This window comes from Melanostigma gelatinosum (assembly GCF_949748355.1).
Source record: "Melanostigma gelatinosum genome assembly, chromosome: 10".
NCBI lineage: Eukaryota > Metazoa > Chordata > Actinopteri > Perciformes > Zoarcidae > Melanostigma > Melanostigma gelatinosum.
This window is the reverse complement of record NC_136643.1, coordinates 12,601,351-12,621,096: the sequence shown is the minus strand read 5'-3', so window position 1 is coordinate 12,621,096 and position 19,746 is coordinate 12,601,351. Positions and strand designations below refer to the sequence as shown.

The window sequence follows — 19,746 nt, the reverse complement described above, 5'->3', positions numbered from 1 at the left end:
AGCTCTTTCGTGGGAGGTTACAGGCTGCACTAATTCTTGGTTGGGAACCAGGCAACCAGCGGAGACATCAGGAAGTCACTGCTCTATATTCACAGACAGATATGAGAGTAGGCTATCAATATTCTCATCTAACATCCAGCAAGAGGTTAGCAGCCAGTTTCCCAAAAGGTCCTTTCTCCTCTTTGAACTGCACAGCTGGGAAGTTATCAAATTCATAACAAATATGCCATCCTTCCTCTTCCCCTTCCCTCCCTGCTGCTGCTGCTGCTGCTGCCAAGGAAGGTATCAAATGTAATCTCAATATATATTTCCTTCCTCCCTTCTTTGCTCCCTTCCCTCCTTTCCTTTCCTTCCCTTCTGGGCAACAAGCCACAAAATCAGCTCGCTGACTCCGCCCCCCTCGGTGGATGTGGATGTGGATGCGAGGAAAAAGGCAACAGAGTCAACTAGAGTGACAGACAACACAGCCTCTCCGCGCTGCCCCGGCGTAGTGGAGGATACCGTCTCCGTGAACGGAGGGCAGAGGCGAGCCAAACCGACTCGCGTGCTTGCTGTGCAACAAGGCGAAATGGACCGCCGGACAGCAGCAGCATCCCGCGAGGACCGACACCGTTTTTAGGTAAGGCTTTGTTCGCTCTCCGCATCATTTCCATACAGAGCTGCATTTGCTGCTTCAGCGCGTTTTGTGCAGGACGCGGAGCCGCACAGGGGGTGGACGTGCACGCGCGATGTTTGCTAAAAAAAAAACCATTCGGTATTTAGGGATTCTCTTCAATCAAACCTGCGGATGAAACATGTAGGGGAAAAATCCTTTGTCTGCGTTACTTCACCGGAGCACGGTCGGTGACCATCATTAGGGAGCTCGTTTAACAGCTGCTCGTTTAGGCTCCGCGCGGTTCTTCGGGGTGCACACTTAACAATTGGTTTGATTAACATTTGGAGCAACATTGACACATGCGTTTAATGTGTGTGTGTGTCCGTTAATCACGCTCATATCACCGGTGCCATTGAGTCCTGTAAGTCAAATCGTGTTTCTCCACACTGAAGAGTTCATCCACAGCTCCCAGTGAGAGCAGGCCTGCGCGCTGTTCCTACACATGAGGAGAAGATGCAGAGGTTTGTTGTTCCCTTGACACTTAGTTTTTGTTTAACAGCTTCATGCACATGGTGGCAGTCCATTCAAAACAGGAAACCCAGGCCAAGAGCTCCAGGGGAAGTCATCTCAAAGTTAGTGATGCAAATATGTGTCAGTTTCAACCCTCTGATTCGTGATATACATTACATTGATGTTTGATCTTGCATGCATAAGGTCTGTGGTGGTGTTGTTGTCAAAAAGTACATTTTAGGAGCAGTGTTGAAATGTGTTTAGTTTCACATGGCTGCACTTTTATATCCGCAGCTGCACCGCTTCGTAACGGTAGCAGGCTTTTGTTTGGAGCAAGTTAATTAGTGATTTATCAAACGCTTTGGGTCCAAGTGAAACAAGTTAATACGAGTTAAACACAAAGTCATAATGTTCCGCATTCGCCTTTACATCACATAAATGAGGGCAGGAAAAGCATTTACAAGTACAAGGGCAATTAAATGTTTCTCTGTGGGGTATCAAGTTCATGTTGTCTGATATTAACAGTACAGTGGAGGTTCAGCGCTCGAAGCTGTCAAGATGGTCAATACACCACATGATCACATCACCTTCAATAACAGGAGCAGAGGTTGAACGTTAACAGAAACTCCTTACAATAAAAAACACAATCACCTTCTCACTCTACTGGAATCAAAGGCACCAATCTCTCTTCTGTAATTTGTTCCTGTGCTGCAAAACAGCACAAGGAACACACTTAAAAAGCCTCTTTCCAGGTTATCGTGACATTGCATCAGAAAAGTGTCATTTTTGTTTGTGTGTGTGCAGCTGCTGAATAAGTCTGTGCACTCTAGTTTTTCAACGATTGTGACAAGGCCACAATTTAGAGCACAGTGTTTTTAACCACCAGACTACAGCTGAAAGGACACGCATATAAAGCTAAAAGTTAAATTATTTATCTTTTATTTGACAGGACATTTTTCTTTCATAGTTAGTGAACTATAGTTGTCACTACCCCCCCCCCCCCCCCCTCTCTTATGATGTATTATGAATGTGCTAATGGGACGCCTACCTGATAAATGCGCCCCCCCCCCCCACCAATGTGTAAAAGAGTTGCGAGTCTCACATCTGCGTTATTGCTTTTACACAAAAACGATGTAATTACTGCGAGGTTTGCACACTGGCTGGCCCCTCTTTGTCTCTCCAGCTGGATATGGTCTCAAACAGGGTGGCCTCTCTGTGCGTGTGCAGACAGAGTGCAGGTGTGTAGGGGAGCGGCTTTTATTGTATGCATGAACAGTGTGCCACTATTGTCCTACAATGACACATACCGCCATATTTTCCTCATTTATATTACCATGTTTTCCACAAAATCGATCCGTTCCGAACATTATCCGAGGCGTCACTCCACTATAGAGTTACTGGCATTTTGCTCGGCAGGTTGTGCTCTTCAGTATTGACCCGCATAAAGCAAGCAGATTCTCCAAACGTTTTAGAAACAGCAGGAATTGTCCATGAACACTTTAGTTCCCAAAATTTTAATTAATTTTCACTCTCATTCCTATTCAAATCAATGTAGCAGCATGGTCAGAGTGACTGCATTTTTTTTATTCATTTTTGTTGAATTGCAACCATTGTAGCTGGCAAACTTCTATATAAATGGACTTGCGGACTGAATTGGCTTTAACAGACGTCAGCTTTGCTCTGTGACTACCTCCGCTGCCGGCTTAGTGGAGAGAAACAATGTGTGACACACTTTAGGGCTCCACTGCCGTGTTTTGTCACCGTACCAACTAACGATGTGCCTCGTGCAGGAAGAGATATTAGAACTGGGTGATTAATACATTTCATCAATACATTTGAATTCAGGGATAAGACGATATTTACAAATTTAACATAGATTTTCACTTGAATTTGGATAATTACAGTACGGAACTGCCACCGTTTTCCTGAGCTCCTATGCACAAGTTCTCTTCAGACACGTACACATGGCAGCATGCGCTAATAAAAGCGAGGAGTTTGTTCCCCAAAAAGCTTCCGTCTCCTCAGCAACCTCAAGCAAAACACTGTCTGCTCAGCCACAAAATAGCAGTGAGGACTTGCTGCTGTTCTAAAAATACCAATTGATGAAATGCATAATTGCTGTCAGCGATGACCCAGTAATGGAGGTAACTAGTTGGTCAAAGATTGACTGCTCTGATTAGCATCGCACCAGGACGTTTGAGAGGGGAGGTGAGTTCTGTGGAATAGTGTGCAGTAAGAGACCTTCTCAATCAGATGGAGTGCAGCACAAATCCCAGTGAGGTGGATCAATTCAATTTTTAAGTTCACATCAGTTCAATCAATACTGAGCAAAGCAAAAGCATTATGGAAGGTGCAAGTGTTTTCTGAGAATGTGTTTGTGTTTATAAGGCGAGTGTGTGTGACTGAATGACCTCGCAGCATTGAGGGGAAAATGGAAAACGGGAAGGAGTTATGCTTCAGGGGCACACTTCTGTATACTGTCCACTGTCCGACTGTAAAGGGAGACAGACTCTCTGTCTCTGAAAGAGAGATGTGCAACGCTTGTTCATCTCACCAGCAGCAGAGTGAAGCTTCTTTTTAATCTGGAAACACTGCGGCTCCGAGGCTGCGCAGAACAGTCCCATTGATTTAACCACAAGATGATATTGTCTGTCATAAGAATGAGGTTAGAAACTGTCAATTTAAAATGAAAATGTTTTAAATGTCTTATTTAATATTAATTGTGATTGATGGAAACAAATGGGAGCTAATAACAATAACTGTTTGTTATTTTTGGCCACCTGGGGGCAGTAGATGGACAAGGTTTGAACACACTATTGACATATCATCACCTTTTAAGTTGTTGTGGTGAACTTGTCAGCAAACGGTTATTTACATTTATTTTTTACATGCAGCATGTACGGAGCAACATCATCATTCATTTGTTTATGGTCAACAGATGAATGAAGTCCAATATTCACTCTCTTTTTGCTCTGTTTTTGGTCTCTACCAACCCCTGAGAGAAATATCTGTCTCCTAAGCTACTTAAAACATAAAAGATTATTATTTCCTCATCTCACTGTATCTCAGCGCTCAGTATCACTCCGCTGCTCATAAAACCTCGACACTGTAGCTTCTTTTTGGTCCTTAAAATTGTCATTTTAACTGTCCAGAGCTAGACTTTCCTTTTTTTTTAAATCTGTTCCAGGCTGGTTATGTGGAGGAGTGGAAGGATTGCATGGGCAGGGCACTCTGGGAAGGTGGAGGTGTAATTTCAGATGAGCGCTAACCGGCCAGAGCAGCAGTTATCTGAGCTCGGCCTTCCAAAGCAGGAGCGCTGGAGTCATCAAGACCAGCTGTGCCCCTCACTCCTGGCTGAGAGTGCGAGCACTCGGGAGGACCAGGACTCTTTCATGAGAAACACATGGGCGTCCGCGGTTATTAGCCGTCTTCGCGAGATTGTAAACTCCCTGAGAGGAGTTGTTTAGGCACTCGTTTCTGTGCGTTTGATGTATGGCGCTCTACTCCTCAAGTTGAGTCTTCTTAAACGGAGACATGGGAAGGTTTGAGCAGCTTATTGTGGCGGAGCTTTAGTTGCTCAATAAGTCTCTGATAGACTGAGATTAGCAGCCTGTGTTTGTCCAAAGTTCAGGCAGATTATAGAGAGGTTAAGCTGTCTGAAAATGGCTGTAGTGATGTAGATTAGTGGGCTTGTTCTCTGGGCAGTCAAACATGATTTTCTCCATAAATACAAGTGTGTGTGTGTGTGTGTGTGTGTGTGTGTGTGTGTGTGTGTGTGTGTGTGGAACCCTGGAAATGCTGCTGGTTTTAGCTCTTGGGAGTCACAACAGCTGCCTAGGCCTCATTTCCCAAACATGCATAAGCAGGCAGATTGAACTCCTATGAATATATTCCAAATCATGCAGTCTGATGGTACAAGCATTGTTGTGTCCATTCAGTCTCCACAAGAAGCCGACTAGAGGGTGAAATGGGATATTTCAGTGGACGCCCCTTTACTTTCTCACATTAAAAGCCCGCCCGCTGTGGGCGTCAGCGCTCCCAGCTGTATTTATGGGCCATAATGTGAGGTGTAGAGCTGCATTTCCTTGGTAGGACCTTGCTGCTGGCAGGCTTTATTGGAGAGGGCTCTGTGCACCGTGAACGCCTGTCATCAAGAACTGCTGCCCTGCGTGATTTATCAGAATAGGATGTGCTGAGAAGGTCAGGATGATTCGACTCTTCCCGGCCCCATGATTTTGTCAGATGTCCTTTCTTCTTAAGTGGAGGTTACTTTGTGACTTGTGAAGTGCTTTTACAGTAAAAAAAAAACCCAGTGTTGTTGGATTCAAACTTCTAAGTCTGCCTCCTGTTTACATTGAACGGCCAGCAGATGTCTGATGGCCGATGGCTTTCTCTTGTCCGTTACTCACTCGGAATGAGTAAGAGCCATGTATTCTCCCAAGGTCTGTGTCGGGCTGCTCGTTTGAAATGAAACGCGTCCTCTGCCCTTGTAATTACAAGGCGCACGCACACTTCACATGGTGCCCTGATAGAAAGAGAGGGGCTAATTGGTAGTGCAGAGGTCTTGTCCAGGTGTGTGTGTGTGTTACTGTGTCCAGGTGTCAGCTCAGTATTATGGATGTCTGCTCTCTCTGCAGAATGAAGACTCACTGTGTGCACATCAATGTAGCATGTAGACCCTGTCGTATCCTCTCCGTTTTGTGGATCAGGTGGGAATTTTCTACAGCAGATGGACTGTGACGTGTGTGTGTGTGTGTGTGTGTGAGAGAGACTTCCGCCTCCCCGCACCTCTTGGCCAATATTGGGTGTAGTCGCATCTTTAGAGGAAGATTAATGAGTGTCTAAGCACGCCTTTGCAAAATAGACATTTTTGCTCTGCTGATATAATCTGTGCTGTGGTTGAAGGAGGATAGCAGCGGACGGGACGGACCTAATCTGCCTCAGTGGGATCAGTCTTTAATGGAGTTGGTACTTTCTGCTCTGACCTTGCTGGTGTTACAACCACATGAAGCCATGCCTCATGATTCTGCTACCGTCAAAAGAGAATCAGGATGAAAGATTTCTTGTTTTCCTTTTGATCATTTCACAAGATTAAGACCACGATTTGATGTTTTTGTGTGAATATATTACACGTGGATATATATATATATATATATATATATATATATATATATATATCCACATACACACATATATATATATATATACATATATATACATACACACACATATATATATATATATATATATATATATATATATATATATATATATATATATATATATATATATATATATATATATATATATATATATATATATATATATACATACACACGCATATATATATATATATATATATATATATATATATATATATATACATACACACGCATATATATATATATATATATATATATACATACACACACATATGTATGTATGCATATATATATGCATATGCATATATATGAGCTGGCCTTAAGAAAATAACGGCTGAGAGAAAAATCGGATAAGTGTTTTAAAAGCAAGCGCGTGCTGAATAACACGATTAACAACTGTAACTGATTATAACAACTGTAACTGATTATAACAACTGTAACTGTGATTATGATAACTAATCTGTGTTAGAAATGTGTGAGTGTAGGAAAGGGGAAGTGCAACAGATGTTGAACACCCAGACACGCGCAGAGCTTGATTAAGTAAGCGCCCAGACAGGGAAGTTGGGGTGATTTCGTCATGCACACACCCACAAAATGTAGGTACTTTTCGAAGCACATGCACCAAATCAATGATGTCATGTTAATCAAGAAGAACTAACCATGTTCGTGTTCAGGATTCAGTCTTGAAAGCACTGCCATCATACTGGTGCAGAGTAACGGTCACGTTGACCTGCATTACATTAAAGTCCCTGCAAGTTGATTTGCATTCGGGCAAAACTTGGCATGCCTCGCTTTTTTATTTTTTATTTTTTTTAAAGATAAGTGGCCTGCTCGTTTATCCTTTTACCCTCCTAACTTCTGAGGGAAAGGCACTGAAACTTGACTTCTGCTTCATTGGATTTGTGGCTAAAGTTTGTGCTGTACTTTAGATTTTTGAACTGGCCTGTACTTATCTGTGCAATGTGCATGGTATGCGTTTGTATGCGTGAGTGCAGCCATGCGATTGCATGCTCTGCTGTATGTGATTGGCAGGCCGTTGGATGGCTGGAATGAGCTGTATTGCCTGCAGTGTGTCCTCAGCTCCACATGCTAGGTGCCAGTGATGAGGAGCCAGTTGATCTACTGCTGGTAGTAAGTCACATTTCCACATAGAGACTGGCAAGCAGAGCCACTGTACTGTAACTACACACGCATGCATGTTTCCTCACATGGACTGAGATGCAGCAGTGCATGCAATATTAATTCTGTTTTGAGCCTGGAAACTATGCTACAGAATTAGCATCGATGGCAAACAAGTGAAACAGAGGAAGTTGGATGAAACGGTTCTACCTGATTGTTTTACAAAGCAAGACCGCGCCTTAGCTTCGGCATCGTCCTGTTTTCAGGTACTCATTTATATAGGCTTACGCAGCCATATTGTTAACAGCTGCACTTTGGGGGTTTCAAGACGTGATGAAGTGCAGCGGACCCTTCGGAGAGCTCGGACGCTGGCAGTATAATTACACAGGGCTAAGTCTGATGTCCTACTCGCGAATAACCTCCTTTCCTCCTGAGGCGAAAGCAGGGTGGACGCGTAGCAGGGGGTTCATTAAGTGAGGAGAGAGAGAGACGCTCTGTTCATTTAGTCTGTGCATATGCCTCTTCTTTGCCGCTAATTTCTCTGACTTTAGTTCAAGTCTTCAAGCAGTCTTTTCGGGTGTCTGCAGTGTTTTGATCGTTTTTTTTTTTGCCTGATCATGCAACCGTACACATTTTCATCTCTACATGACTTGAGAGAGCACAGCGGTGTGTGTGCGCGATACACTGAAATATTATGCCTCGTATTGGCCGAGTTTGGACGGTTCATATTACGGCAGCCCCTAAAAGTGGTACAAGATCGATACCTGTATAAGTGCCTCTGCGTTAATGACCGTTTTGTAACTGGAATTCCATTTGTGAAAAATGATTTCTAGGATTAGATTGCAGGCCGCAATTTTCTTTTATCGTCGTTATGTGCGTGTGTCGCGTGTGTTTGCATTGATTGGATTAACCAGCGGATGGCATCCCGTTGTGTTACAGCAGCAGTTGAGCCAGGTTGAACTTTGCCAGAGCCCCAAGTGTTGGCACCCCTGCTGCTCAGACGGAGTGGTTAAAAATAAAAAATAAAAATAAAAGTGTGAGGGGTGAAACACACTGGCGGTATGAACGTGACCTTGGGTTCTACAGTACGATTTGGTTGTGGTAACCAAAAAAAGACTCAAATTCATGAACTACTCTGGGTCCCAGTAGTGAAGATACACCGAGCACCTATCTCTATTTTATACTACGTTCTGTTTCTAAATGAGACTCCCTAATGTGATGCATTACTGGAAAATATGTACTTCATGCTCTATTTGCATTTTTCTCATGTTCTGTTCACATAATCCTGGGAGACTTGTCCTGGAATTTCAGGCTTAATTAATTTAGAAATTCAAAATATCTCCTGACCACACAGTTCATGTTTCTGTTCGTATGTCTGACCACAAATGGTTGGCTGACCTCGTCCGGTTGCCTTAATTCAACCCCACATTGATGTATTCGCCTGTAGCTGCTTGAACTGCTGCAAGGTGAATATTAAAGTGAAACGTCTTTCTTTTTTTTTTTCTATGGTGAACAACTCCACTCTTGTGGGTTTAATATTTTACGAGGAACACGTTCTTTGGTCAGTGTTTTATTTGAGAGAACGTGCACACTTGTGTCATGTGGCCGTGCAGCGTGCACAATAGAGAACAAGCTGTTCTCTATTGTAGCGCTGAATACCACAAGTCATCCCCGGCCTTCTTTGTAAAACTGTTGTGTTCTCCAGTCTCATGATGTGTTAAATGCCACCGATTTTATTTTTTTTATTAGAGTAATCAGACCCAATCCCCTCATTGTGAATGAACTTTTATTCTGTGCTTAATCACAGGGAAGCATTAAGAACATGTTCCTGTCAACCAACCTCATAGCATTTCCTTTTGTATTGTATTGTACACTTAATGTGGCCTGTGCCAGGGTCACAACCAACAGAAACTGCTGGTGCTGCTCGGCTATGATTAAAGCATTCCTAACATCTCCACCACGGTTCCTCAGCCGCGGGTCGGTAGTAGGTGGTGGACTGAGTTATTTTCAGTGAGATGCTCTGCGGCTGTATTCCCTCAAGGGCTGTCCGAGCACCTCACTGGCAGTCAAGTGGTGGAGTTCAGTTCAGTCACCTCTGGCGATGCCCGGACTGTAGACGCATTGAGAATATTACAGCAGGCGGCAGCAGGGCATGCTGTAGGAATGTGGTTACATAAAACAATAAATATATCTATAAATATAATCTCTACTCTCCTGGTTCTATTGTGCTTTTTGCTGTATTTGGCTGCCCGGAAAAGTATCTTTTGTTTCAAACTGTCTTTGTTTTGGCATTTTGATTTAGTTTGAGTCTTTTGACAAACATGTGTTTTAGTTTAAGTCAGATTTGAGTTATTTGATTTTTTAAAATTAAATTTAAGTCAGCATTTTTGTCACACATTTTTATTTTATTTTATGTCTCCCAAGCATTTTGAGGGATATCAGCTGTTGCCGTCTTTGTTGTGGACAGTTACCATAGTTAAGCTGGTCATTGTTGTTGGCACTGTTTACTGCCTCTTCTCAGTAAATCTCGTCAGGATTTCAAAGCTCTCGACTGTTTGATCAGAACTGCTCTCTGCGTCGTTCCTTCTCACGTCGCACTATCGCACCGCTTCTCTTCACTGCAGAGCGAATCCTTCAGAAGCTGGATTCACTCACTCGTTCACTAAAATACAGTTCGTTGTCTGAGTTTAGCTCGAGAGGAGAGGCTGAAACGTCAGATGACGTATTGATATTTATTTAGCAAACATCTACGAAGTTTTAGACGGTCAACATCAGTGGATTGAAAATGTATTTAATCCATAGATCGAACGCAAGATGCTTCACATCAGATGCTTCACCAGATGCTTCACAACGGCAGCATTAAATCAAGCGGAAAGAAGAGCAGCTGTAAAAAAACAAACATGCCTACTAGACGCTGCAGCAGAACAACCTGGCACCGCAGCCACATTACAACACACTCGCAGACAAAGTTAAGTTAAGTTTGGACCCGTATAACAGAAAATGTATTTTCACATCAAACTCTGAACCGACGGCCGTCACATTTTATGAGCATTAAAACCAAAATCGTTAGTCTAAAAAAATGCAAGTTGGTTATCGTATGAATGTTTTGTATGTGCAATGTCAAACGTCGCTCCATCAATAAATGTACTGTGAAAAGAAATGCTACATGATTATCATTTTCTCACTTCACATCCATATTGCTGTGAACTATGGGTCATCTTCCAAGCAAAGGACATTCGGACTGTGTGGAAACCTGCCTGAGGCCCTTTGTAAACTTGATGAATTGTGGATCTGTGCCGCCCATATTGGTCATGGTCTCCCCTGGCATGCGTCTTCTAAGTCCACAAGTCTGCAGTTTCGGACATTTGGTTTCAGCCTGCGTGTCACCATTGATGCCCTGTTTTTAGCCGACAGTTGAGAAGATGTCACAGTTAAGTTTGTCATGCAGGGTGACAAAGCCCTGCAGGACACTATTTAATTGTGAGGCAGACGTCCAACACTTGTAAAATCGTTCCAGAGAACTTCCTTTTTTATTTTTTTTAACTGCTGGACAAACACTGTACAGATGCAGTCCTCCACTGAGACGGTGACGTGGGTGGTGGCAGGTTGTTTTAGACCTGGAATAGCAGCCACTTTGTTTTACTTTTTGGCTAATGAGGTGTAAATGGAGCAGGTCACTGGTATAGTTATTTTTTGGGAATGTATGGAATTTAATACGGCGCAGTTACTTCCCATCGTCTTTTCATCACTGTTGGATTGCCAGGCAACCAACGGAGACTCCCAGCCAAGAAGTCTTCCGGCACACAACCTCCTGTAAAACCACAACATGTTAGTTTCACACTTGCTGATTTGAGATATGTGTTAATTAGTGAGTTTTTTTTGTTGTTTTACACCAGGCTAGCTGTTCCCCTCTGTTTTCAGTCTTCATGCTAAGCTAAGCTAGCCGGCTGCTGGCTCTAGCTTCATGAGAGCGGTGTCCATTTTCTCATTTAGTTCTTGGCAAGAAGCTAAATATGTTATTTCCCAAAAATGTTAAACTATTCTGTTATGTCACTTTTCAAGCAAACTCTTTCGGAGATGTGCTGCTTTTTTTTTGTCTGAAGTGATAAAACAGAATATTTATATATTGGTCATTTTTAACCATTTTCTGACATGATATACACCAAACAATGTATCGATGATAAAAAATCGCATAATCCACACAAGTTTTGAATTTACTATTTTAATTGTCAACAATTTAGCAGACGATTAATTGCTTCGGTCATTGTTGAAGCAATAAGTGAACCTGAAAAGCTAAACAATGTCTAGTTACAGCTTTTACAATTTGAGGATTCAATTCTTTTCTTTGTGAGATATTGTAGTGTACCAATTGGAGAGTTGAAGATATAGTTGTGATGATTCGACTCTACAGAACATGCTTCCTCTGTTCAACATGTATCCGCTCATTTCTTCTCTTTCTTCCTCTCATCCCACCGCATAATTATCCTCCTGAGGGCAACTGACCCGCGAACACTTGACCGATCTCCTCATCCCCGAACACAAACGCTTCCCCTCTCTTCCTCTAACATATTTCCACATTGGATCTTGGTTTTGCGCTCTACGAGATCTATGCTGTATATTCCATCAGGCTCCTTTGTTCATCGCCGTCTCCTGCTAACTAAAAGTCATTTAGTCGTCCTTTGCTGCCAGTGGCTCATTTCCATGTTTCCCGTTTTGTACTGTTTCTTTGTGTAGCCCTCACAAGACTGGCTCTGTCCTCCACCCCCGCCTCTCCATCTGTGCCACCCATTTATGTTGTTCCACCGCAGTTTCTGAAGCACCCATCCTGATTGCTGCCAGGTGAGGCAAACTAGCTGCGCACCCACATGCATGCACGGCATGCCTAAAGGAACACAAATACATTTCCACAGTGGGCTCGTGTTGAGCATTGATGCATATAGATGCCATTTGTTTGTAGACAACATTGTCATTGGGCAGCTGTGCGATTTCCAGCTTGTTCTCTTCTGTTTTTTTTTTTTTGCTGTTGTTATTTCCAGTTGTTAAATGGCATATTTTCCACTGTGTAACATTTGACCCCGGCCAGGTAGACATGTTTAAACTGCTACACAGGAGATTACTGTCTGACTCCTACCCCACCTGTCAATGGCTTTAAAGCCTCAGGCAGAACATCCTGCAAGGTTTCAGAAAGTATTTAGTTTGTGTGTGTGTGTGTGTGTGTTTGTGCAGATGTGTGTTTGTCGGAGTAATTGCATCAGCGTCTCTGCCGTTATTTTCTTTCTCCCATACTGTCTCTTCACCCTCTGGCCCAGTTGCTCCCTGCTGTCTTCCCCCTGCTTGACCAGGGTCAGTGGATGAGCTTTGGCCTCCTCTGTGTCTGCGGCGCGGGAGGCCTGGATGTCTGGGTGTACATGGGGAGGGGGGACCGCGGATCACTTGTGCAGCGCTCTGCAGGACCCGGCAGCTACAGAGACAGGAAGCTGTACAGTAATTAGGACTAGAGGAGGCTTAACGGCTTTTTTTTCCCCCTCCTGCCACTCGCTCTCGAGAGAGAAACGCTCTCACATTAAGAGACCAAAACTCATCATTACGTGTGGTTGAGAGGATTGTAGTTCCTCTGATGTGAAGGAATTTAATGCTTAATTTATTTACCTTCATTGCTGTGCATTTCACTTTGTAAGCCATCAGTGAACCTAACGTGTCGTACACCAGAGTGTTTGAGTAAGTCATGCTGATAATGATCATTTTTTTATGATTTGTGTTTTTTTTGTCTAGCAATTTAAATAAGCAAAGGAATCATTTGGACGTTTTAAAGTAAAATGTCAAAAATCAAAGTGCATTTCAGTGGAGCACCGGAACAGTGGTTGTTTCAATCTAGGAATCCCCACCCCCCAAAAAAAGAAGATATATATATATATATATATATATATATATATATTTTTTTTTAATTAGACCATTCATATCTGTTTTAAAATGGCAATTCCTTCAACGATTTTGGGTTTGATTATCCCTAAAGTAAGGTTTCTTTTTTCTTTTTTTTTTCAGATTCATGACATTATTTTGGTTTCACATGAGGCTTCTTAAGCCTCAGAACATATTTGCACTGGTGCAACATCACAGAGCAAAGGCCATCAGAGATATACATGAGTGATTGTTTTAACAGTGATCTTATACGAGTGACTGACATCCCCTCCCTTCCACTAGTGGTCTGTGACCTGTTTGCTCCTCTCTTTGGCTGTGACTTCCTTGGCTGACACGACTGCTTATCTGTTTTGGTTTGGTCATTTGTTCTTTAAACGCCTTGTCGCCCTTATGTTGCAGCCTTTGAGCCAGGTTGTAACCGTGACAAAGTTTTGATGGTATAAAATATGTCTTCATGGGATCAGTTTTAATTGGTCATACAATCGTGCTGATGTGTGAGAAAGAACTTCTACACTGCATGTCAGCCCGAAGTTAGTTTTATGATCACCATTTGGCTACACGTTTCACCAGAGTCTGCACCAAGTTCAATTACGGTGAAAATTCGTACTTGCCTTCACACTGAACAAGTTCCTTGAGGGAAACTCTTGAGTATCTGTTTTATTGATTTAGGGTTATAAAAGGGATTCATATTTTGCGTGATCTTTCATTTTGTTGTCGGCAGAGTTTATTTCTTGTTGTGAAAACGAGGAGATTTAATGAAGAAAGCTGTAACTTGATTCCAGTTAATGTATGCGCCTAAATGATCTCCTCTTTGTGTTAAGAGTGGAAAGCAGCCAAGTTCTGGCCAGCAGGAGGAATTTGTTTTTTTTTCATGTTCACTCTTGACTAATAACTTTTACCTCTCCTCTCCTTAGGGTCCTGTCAAACCCTGGAGGACACATGGTTCATGAAGAAATAGAAGCATCAGTTGATGTGAGTGTCTCAAACTTCTACTCTACTTGTCCATATTCTCCCCTGAGCAATTTCATTCTGATCTTTCTTCTTTTCCAGGCCCTCCGGCTGACCTGCGCTAAGTCTTGGTCGTGGGGCTTTGTTGTTGGTGGGCCAGCAGAACAGGCGTGCATGTGAATGAGCCGTAATGAAGTCCAGTATGTGGCGGAGGCTAGTGCTGGTGGGAATGCTGGCCTGGGTTCTCCTCTTCCTCGCCCTCCTCTCTTACTTCCTGGACGCTCGTGTGAATGAGCCGCTGGCGTCTGTAGGCTCTTTACTCTCCCAGCACCCAGACACCCGGCGCCTCACCTCTATACAGGCCTCCCACCAACAGCATGCCAACCTGGGCTCACGACCTGAACTGGCTTCCACACGAACTACAACCTACCCCAGAGATGAGCCAGAGCCGGAGCCCTCTGCCAGCTCCACGACTCCAGAGCTCAGCCTGGACGCGAGCCACAGTCCCAACAGTGCTCCCTACGCCGTTTATGGCAGCCAGGAGACCAGCCACCAGGACTACCTAGACCCACAGAGCCTGGCTGCCTGGTCCTCCTTTGGTACAGAAAATGTGGGTTCTCACTCAGACCCTTCAGTCCAGAGTCGTGAGAGAACTTCCCATTACCAGAACCACGTCAGCGCCACGCGCTACCGCGGTGGGGAGGAAGAAGAAAATGAGCGGGACGATGAAGAACTAGGAAACAGAATGAGGGCTACAGCAGGCAGGCGGGTCGGTGGTGACTCCTCTGATCTGGAGGAATATTACTTCTCCAGGTCGACCCCTATAGTGCAGCGGTTGTGGCGGGGTCGTATGTCCGCCAAAATGCTGAATCCTCGACTGCAGCGCGCCATGAAGGACTATGTTAGTGGCAACAAACACCATGTTTCCTACACAGGGCATCGCAGGGCCGCCCAGAGTGCCAAGGAGCTGCTGTGTCAAATGAAAGCCCATGCCCGGATCAGGACAGTGGATGGGTCGGAGCAGCCCTTTTCCTCACTCGGTTGGGCTCGTCTTGTGCCGTCTCGCCCACTGGAGCGACTTCACAGAGGGCACGACCAGAGCGGCTTCAAGACCTGTGCCGTGGTCACCTCGTCTGGTTCCATCCTGCGCTCAGGACTGGGCAAAGAGATCGGTGAGTGACGAGAAAAAAGATTGTGAACATAGGCAACAAGGGGCCACAGGGCTTCTTTTGTTAAATGAGGAAAAAGGGTTTTGTAGAAAAAGACACTGTATATTATATTCGTGAAAGCAAGGTATGTAAAAAAACATTGTTTTTGCATCAGTGCTAAAACGTCATAACTATCGGATAAGGTATGACACACTGCTACAAAAGATATGAGCTGAAAGACTAGGATTATTAATTATGGTGTTTGTGGTCAGACCATGTTCATGGCACAAAAGAAAGCTCAAGTGGTCATGAAAAGTTAGTCAATCGATAAAATCGAAATGCCACACAGTGCAATGGAAAAAGGCTTCGCGAATTAATCACCACATGCATGATGCACATGGAAGGCCACTGAAGTTTCCGCTCTACTAGAGAGATGCAAAATACAATAGTCAGTGGACCGCTAACGAGACTAAATTTGGTTCGAGTTTGCACAACATTTGCATGTACACCTGACTAATATCACGAGAGGAAACGCCGTGTAGTCACTGAAATATACACGATTAACAAGGTTGAGCTCCTTTAATGCACGCAGGTTTTACCATATTTAATATATGACTGAAGCTCAGATTGCCTTAAACACAAAGGGCTCACCCTCAAGGAAACTGAAATTTTTAGTAACTGTCATTGCATGAGGTGTGTGTGTGTGTGTGTGTGTGTGTGTGTGTGTGTGTGTGTGTGTGTGTGTGTGTGTGTGTGTGTGTGTGTGTGTGTGTGTGTGTGTGTGTGTGTGTGTGTGTGTGTGTGTGTGTGTGTGTGTGTGTGTGTGTGTGTGTGTGTGTGTGTGTGTGTGTGTGTGTGTGTGTGTGTGGTCGGTCTGGCCTGTTCATGGCACGAAAGAAAGCTGAAGTGGTCATGAAAATAAAGATTCAAAATCTTCACAACAAAACAATACCCAGTATAATTCATATTTGAGGTCCGTTGTCATGGGCAGAACTGTCACAGTATTTGTTTCTTCACTAAATATGAATACTATTGCCAATAAATAAATGGTATCGTACATTCTCAAATCGTAAAAAAGCACTACAGTGCATCAGTGTAGGATAGCTCTACCTGAATAGTACAGGTATAACAAGATCACTAAGATCCTACGTTAAGATGTTTACTGTGGCTCGTCAATAAGTCCAGCATCATACATACATGATGAATAAGATGCTGAACTTTAAAGGTCAACCTGCACCTATAATCCAGCAACAATTTCCATTTTTTGCATGGCATTTACTGATTAACTTGTCAAGCTGATGAACAGGCTTGAGCGTGTGCCGAGTAGGGTATATGTCGTTGTGCTTGAATGTGTGTGTGTGTGTGTGCTCTCGGTTTAGAGGCTTTGGCAGCTATTTGGTAAGTGGGGAGAGTGTGAACTCGGTGACAGATGGCTCACTAGAAAAAAGCAGAGCCCCCCCTCTGGTAACCAATCAGGCTCCTTCACATAACTTATAGCTCTCGTATATTTTCTTGTGAATTCATCTACTCAAAGCAAGCAAAAGCTGTAATATTAAGAGCTTCGGGCTTTGTGCCGATACATTTACATAATGCGTCTGTATACTGACAGCGTCCTATAGACACGAGCTGCCCCGGATAGCATTCTCCCAAAAAGAGAAGCAGAGCAAACTATCACTGAAAATCAGATGCAGCATCAGTGATGCAAACCTACATCTGCACTTGACCCTGTGGTCACTGTAGGATTAACTTGTGGTGCTGTGTCAGCGCTGCAGCCTTGGAACGCTGTTGCCTTCAAAACAAATCTGAACATTACAAGTTCAGCTTTTCTGCAAAGTTGTGATCGACAGACTCTAAAATGCATTCAAGTCCACCTCTAAATGATTGTTGTTTGGCTTATTGATGGATATTGAGGTGTTTTTTCATATTTCAGGTTTCTCTTTTAGTGCTGGAGGAAGAAGAACATTTGACTGAGTGGTAGTTCTTATTTTTAGAAGCAAAGAAAAGAGAGGCAGTCTTCAGTTTTGGGCAGCAGGCCTTGGACTTAAACTCTGCAGGTGCTTGTTAATCTCTGTTGATGTATCATCATCCTGCCATGTTCGTTGTTGGTTTATATCCAATAATGTGATCCATATGCACATGCTCCTAACCAAAGGAAGTGAATGCGTCTTTTCCGCACCACACCTGCGTCATTGTTTTCTCTATTTTGAACATGCATACCTTGTAATCTTCAATTTGAAGCCTCAAATACGCCCCTAGAGAGTTGTTATGAGAATATTGGAAAGTCATCAAATAAAGAAATTTAAGTTATGACTGTTTATTCTCTGAGGGGGAAACGCATAAATCTTTATTTCAGGGTATTGGTTCAGTGTGTCATCATCATGGTATTCAGTCCTTAAGAAAAGAGATTTTGCTTGTCGGGACTAAATGACTTGACGAATGAGATAAATGTTCTGGAGCTGATTCATTTTTGAACAGTGTTGGAAACACTTAACTTTGTTGCATCAATTCTCAGGCTCTGCTGCAACAGGAAATCAAACTGAATTGATCCCCTTCCGTCTGCTTCTTCTCACCCTGCTGTCCTTCCCAAAAGGCTGCACTACATCGAAACCTACATTTTGCATCTGTGAATTGTGACAAATAGCCGAAAGATGAACGTGGCAATCCTACTCATTTTCTGTGCCATTTGCAGGCAGACTGACATTTCGATTATTGGGTTTTTCCCAGTGGCTGCAGCACAGAGTTTACACTGTGGGAGCTTTGTAACTGAGGCTTTGGTTTAGTGTGGTTTGTGCGTGTTTGATGTGTGACTGCCATCATGTGGTGTACAGGATAAACTGCATCCCCAGAACACAAGGGATGGAGAAAATAACGGTACCACGTACAGCATTAAGTGAAAGTATTTATTTTTGTGACGTTTATCGTGTTTTATTGTTCGTGATGAATAGTTTTGACTGAACTCACTGGTCATTTTTGAGATCATAGTTTTTGGTATTGATGAATAAATCCCCGCCGTCTGTGCTGGTGAAGCCTCGGCCTACTGTCCCTCTTTGTTTATGCTTTTGCTGCAATCATGGTCAAAAATGACAAGAACGTTTCCATATTGTGTGAAGATGTGTGTCCAAGCATGGAGACAGGTAAAACTCTTTCAACATACTCCGAACAGCTGAGCTCTCAGGCACATAATGGCTTAACAGGTTTGTAATGTAATTGGAGCAAAGCCATTTACCGGTAATACCTTTCTTTTTCTTTTTTTAAATTCAGCAGTCATTTCAGTTTATAAACTAACACGAAGCTAATTTAAGGTAATCGGCAGAGAGGAGCCATGATTGAAACCGGAATAATGCACTTCAAATTGTTTTGGTGGAAAACAAACCCTCTTAATCCACTGCAACACACCCAGCAGCCTGCTGATGACATTGTCTGCCTCTCCCTGGTTTTATTTGCCATCATGGAAGTTTGCATCCACACATCCAACTAAACTGCAGCTACCAGGGGTAGTTGAATAAAGTTGAAAGCCAACGTTGTAAAATTCATTCATCATGTGTCAAGAGGAAAATAACATTTTAGCCATGAACCAACAGAGGAGCAGTGTAATCACGTTTAATCTCAGACACTGCCAAATGTACTCTTAAGCTTTTAGTGAATCAAACTCTATGGCGGAGTATGAATAATGGTGTCGTGATACTGTAGTTAATCACTGTGTCGCCAGCTTCACATACTTTATGGCATTTCCTGATGATGTCGAAAGCACAACACGTCCTATCAACCTGAAGCACACCAGTGGACTGACCCGTTTGTCTGGTTACAGTTAAAGAAAGCCACGTTTTGCGTTTATCCATCAATATTAACATGCTTTTAACATGTTGTTCTGTCTTTAATGCGGTATACACAGTCAGCAGAAATATCGAAACACCTGGTTATTATGAATACTATTAGACAGGAGCAGTGCCCTCTTGAGAGCATGAGTTGGATTGTACGACTAAACTGGTGCGTATTGCAAAATGATGCGGCCACTAAACGCTGCTCAACAAATTCAAGTGCGTTTTTAAGACTAACTGTTCTTTAAAAAAAAAAACATTGTGGAAAATAAATGTGAAGTGGCTTTCACCCGTGAGACGTTGCAGTCACGGAAATAGAAAGATGACAATCGGGGAAACGAGGTGAGGGTTGAATATCCTGGTTCGGTTAAGGTCAAACCAATGAACAAGTGTAGTGGGAAATAGTGAGAAAAACATGTTCATGTTGCAAATATGTAGAAGTGGTACCTGGGAGTCACTTAACAATTGAGTGCAATACAGAACATTGGTATTTTTTACTTTTGATATTTTTTTTAATATTTCTCTGG

General features: G+C 43.1%; 1 protein-coding gene across 5 annotated transcripts in view; it reads left to right on the top strand.

Moving 5' to 3' along the window:
- The first annotated feature begins 502 nt into the window (after positions 1 to 502).
- st6gal2a (ST6 beta-galactosamide alpha-2,6-sialyltranferase 2a) overlaps positions 503 to 19,746 on the top strand; it is a 31,904-nt gene continuing 12,660 nt past the window's right edge. For 4 of the 5 annotated variants that reach the window (XR_013772318.1, XM_079277575.1, XM_079277578.1 and 1 more), the window contains exons 1-3: positions 506 to 619; positions 14,220 to 14,277; positions 14,356 to 15,425. Coding sequence is in view for 4 of the 5 variants with exons in the window: in XM_079277575.1 (XP_079133701.1) it covers positions 14,444 to 15,425 (982 nt within the window). In the remaining variant the exon portion in view is untranslated. Of the gene's footprint in view, positions 620 to 12,120; positions 12,226 to 14,219; positions 14,278 to 14,355; positions 15,426 to 19,746 lie in introns of all 5 variants that reach the window. The other variant, XM_079277576.1, reaches the window with a different exon arrangement.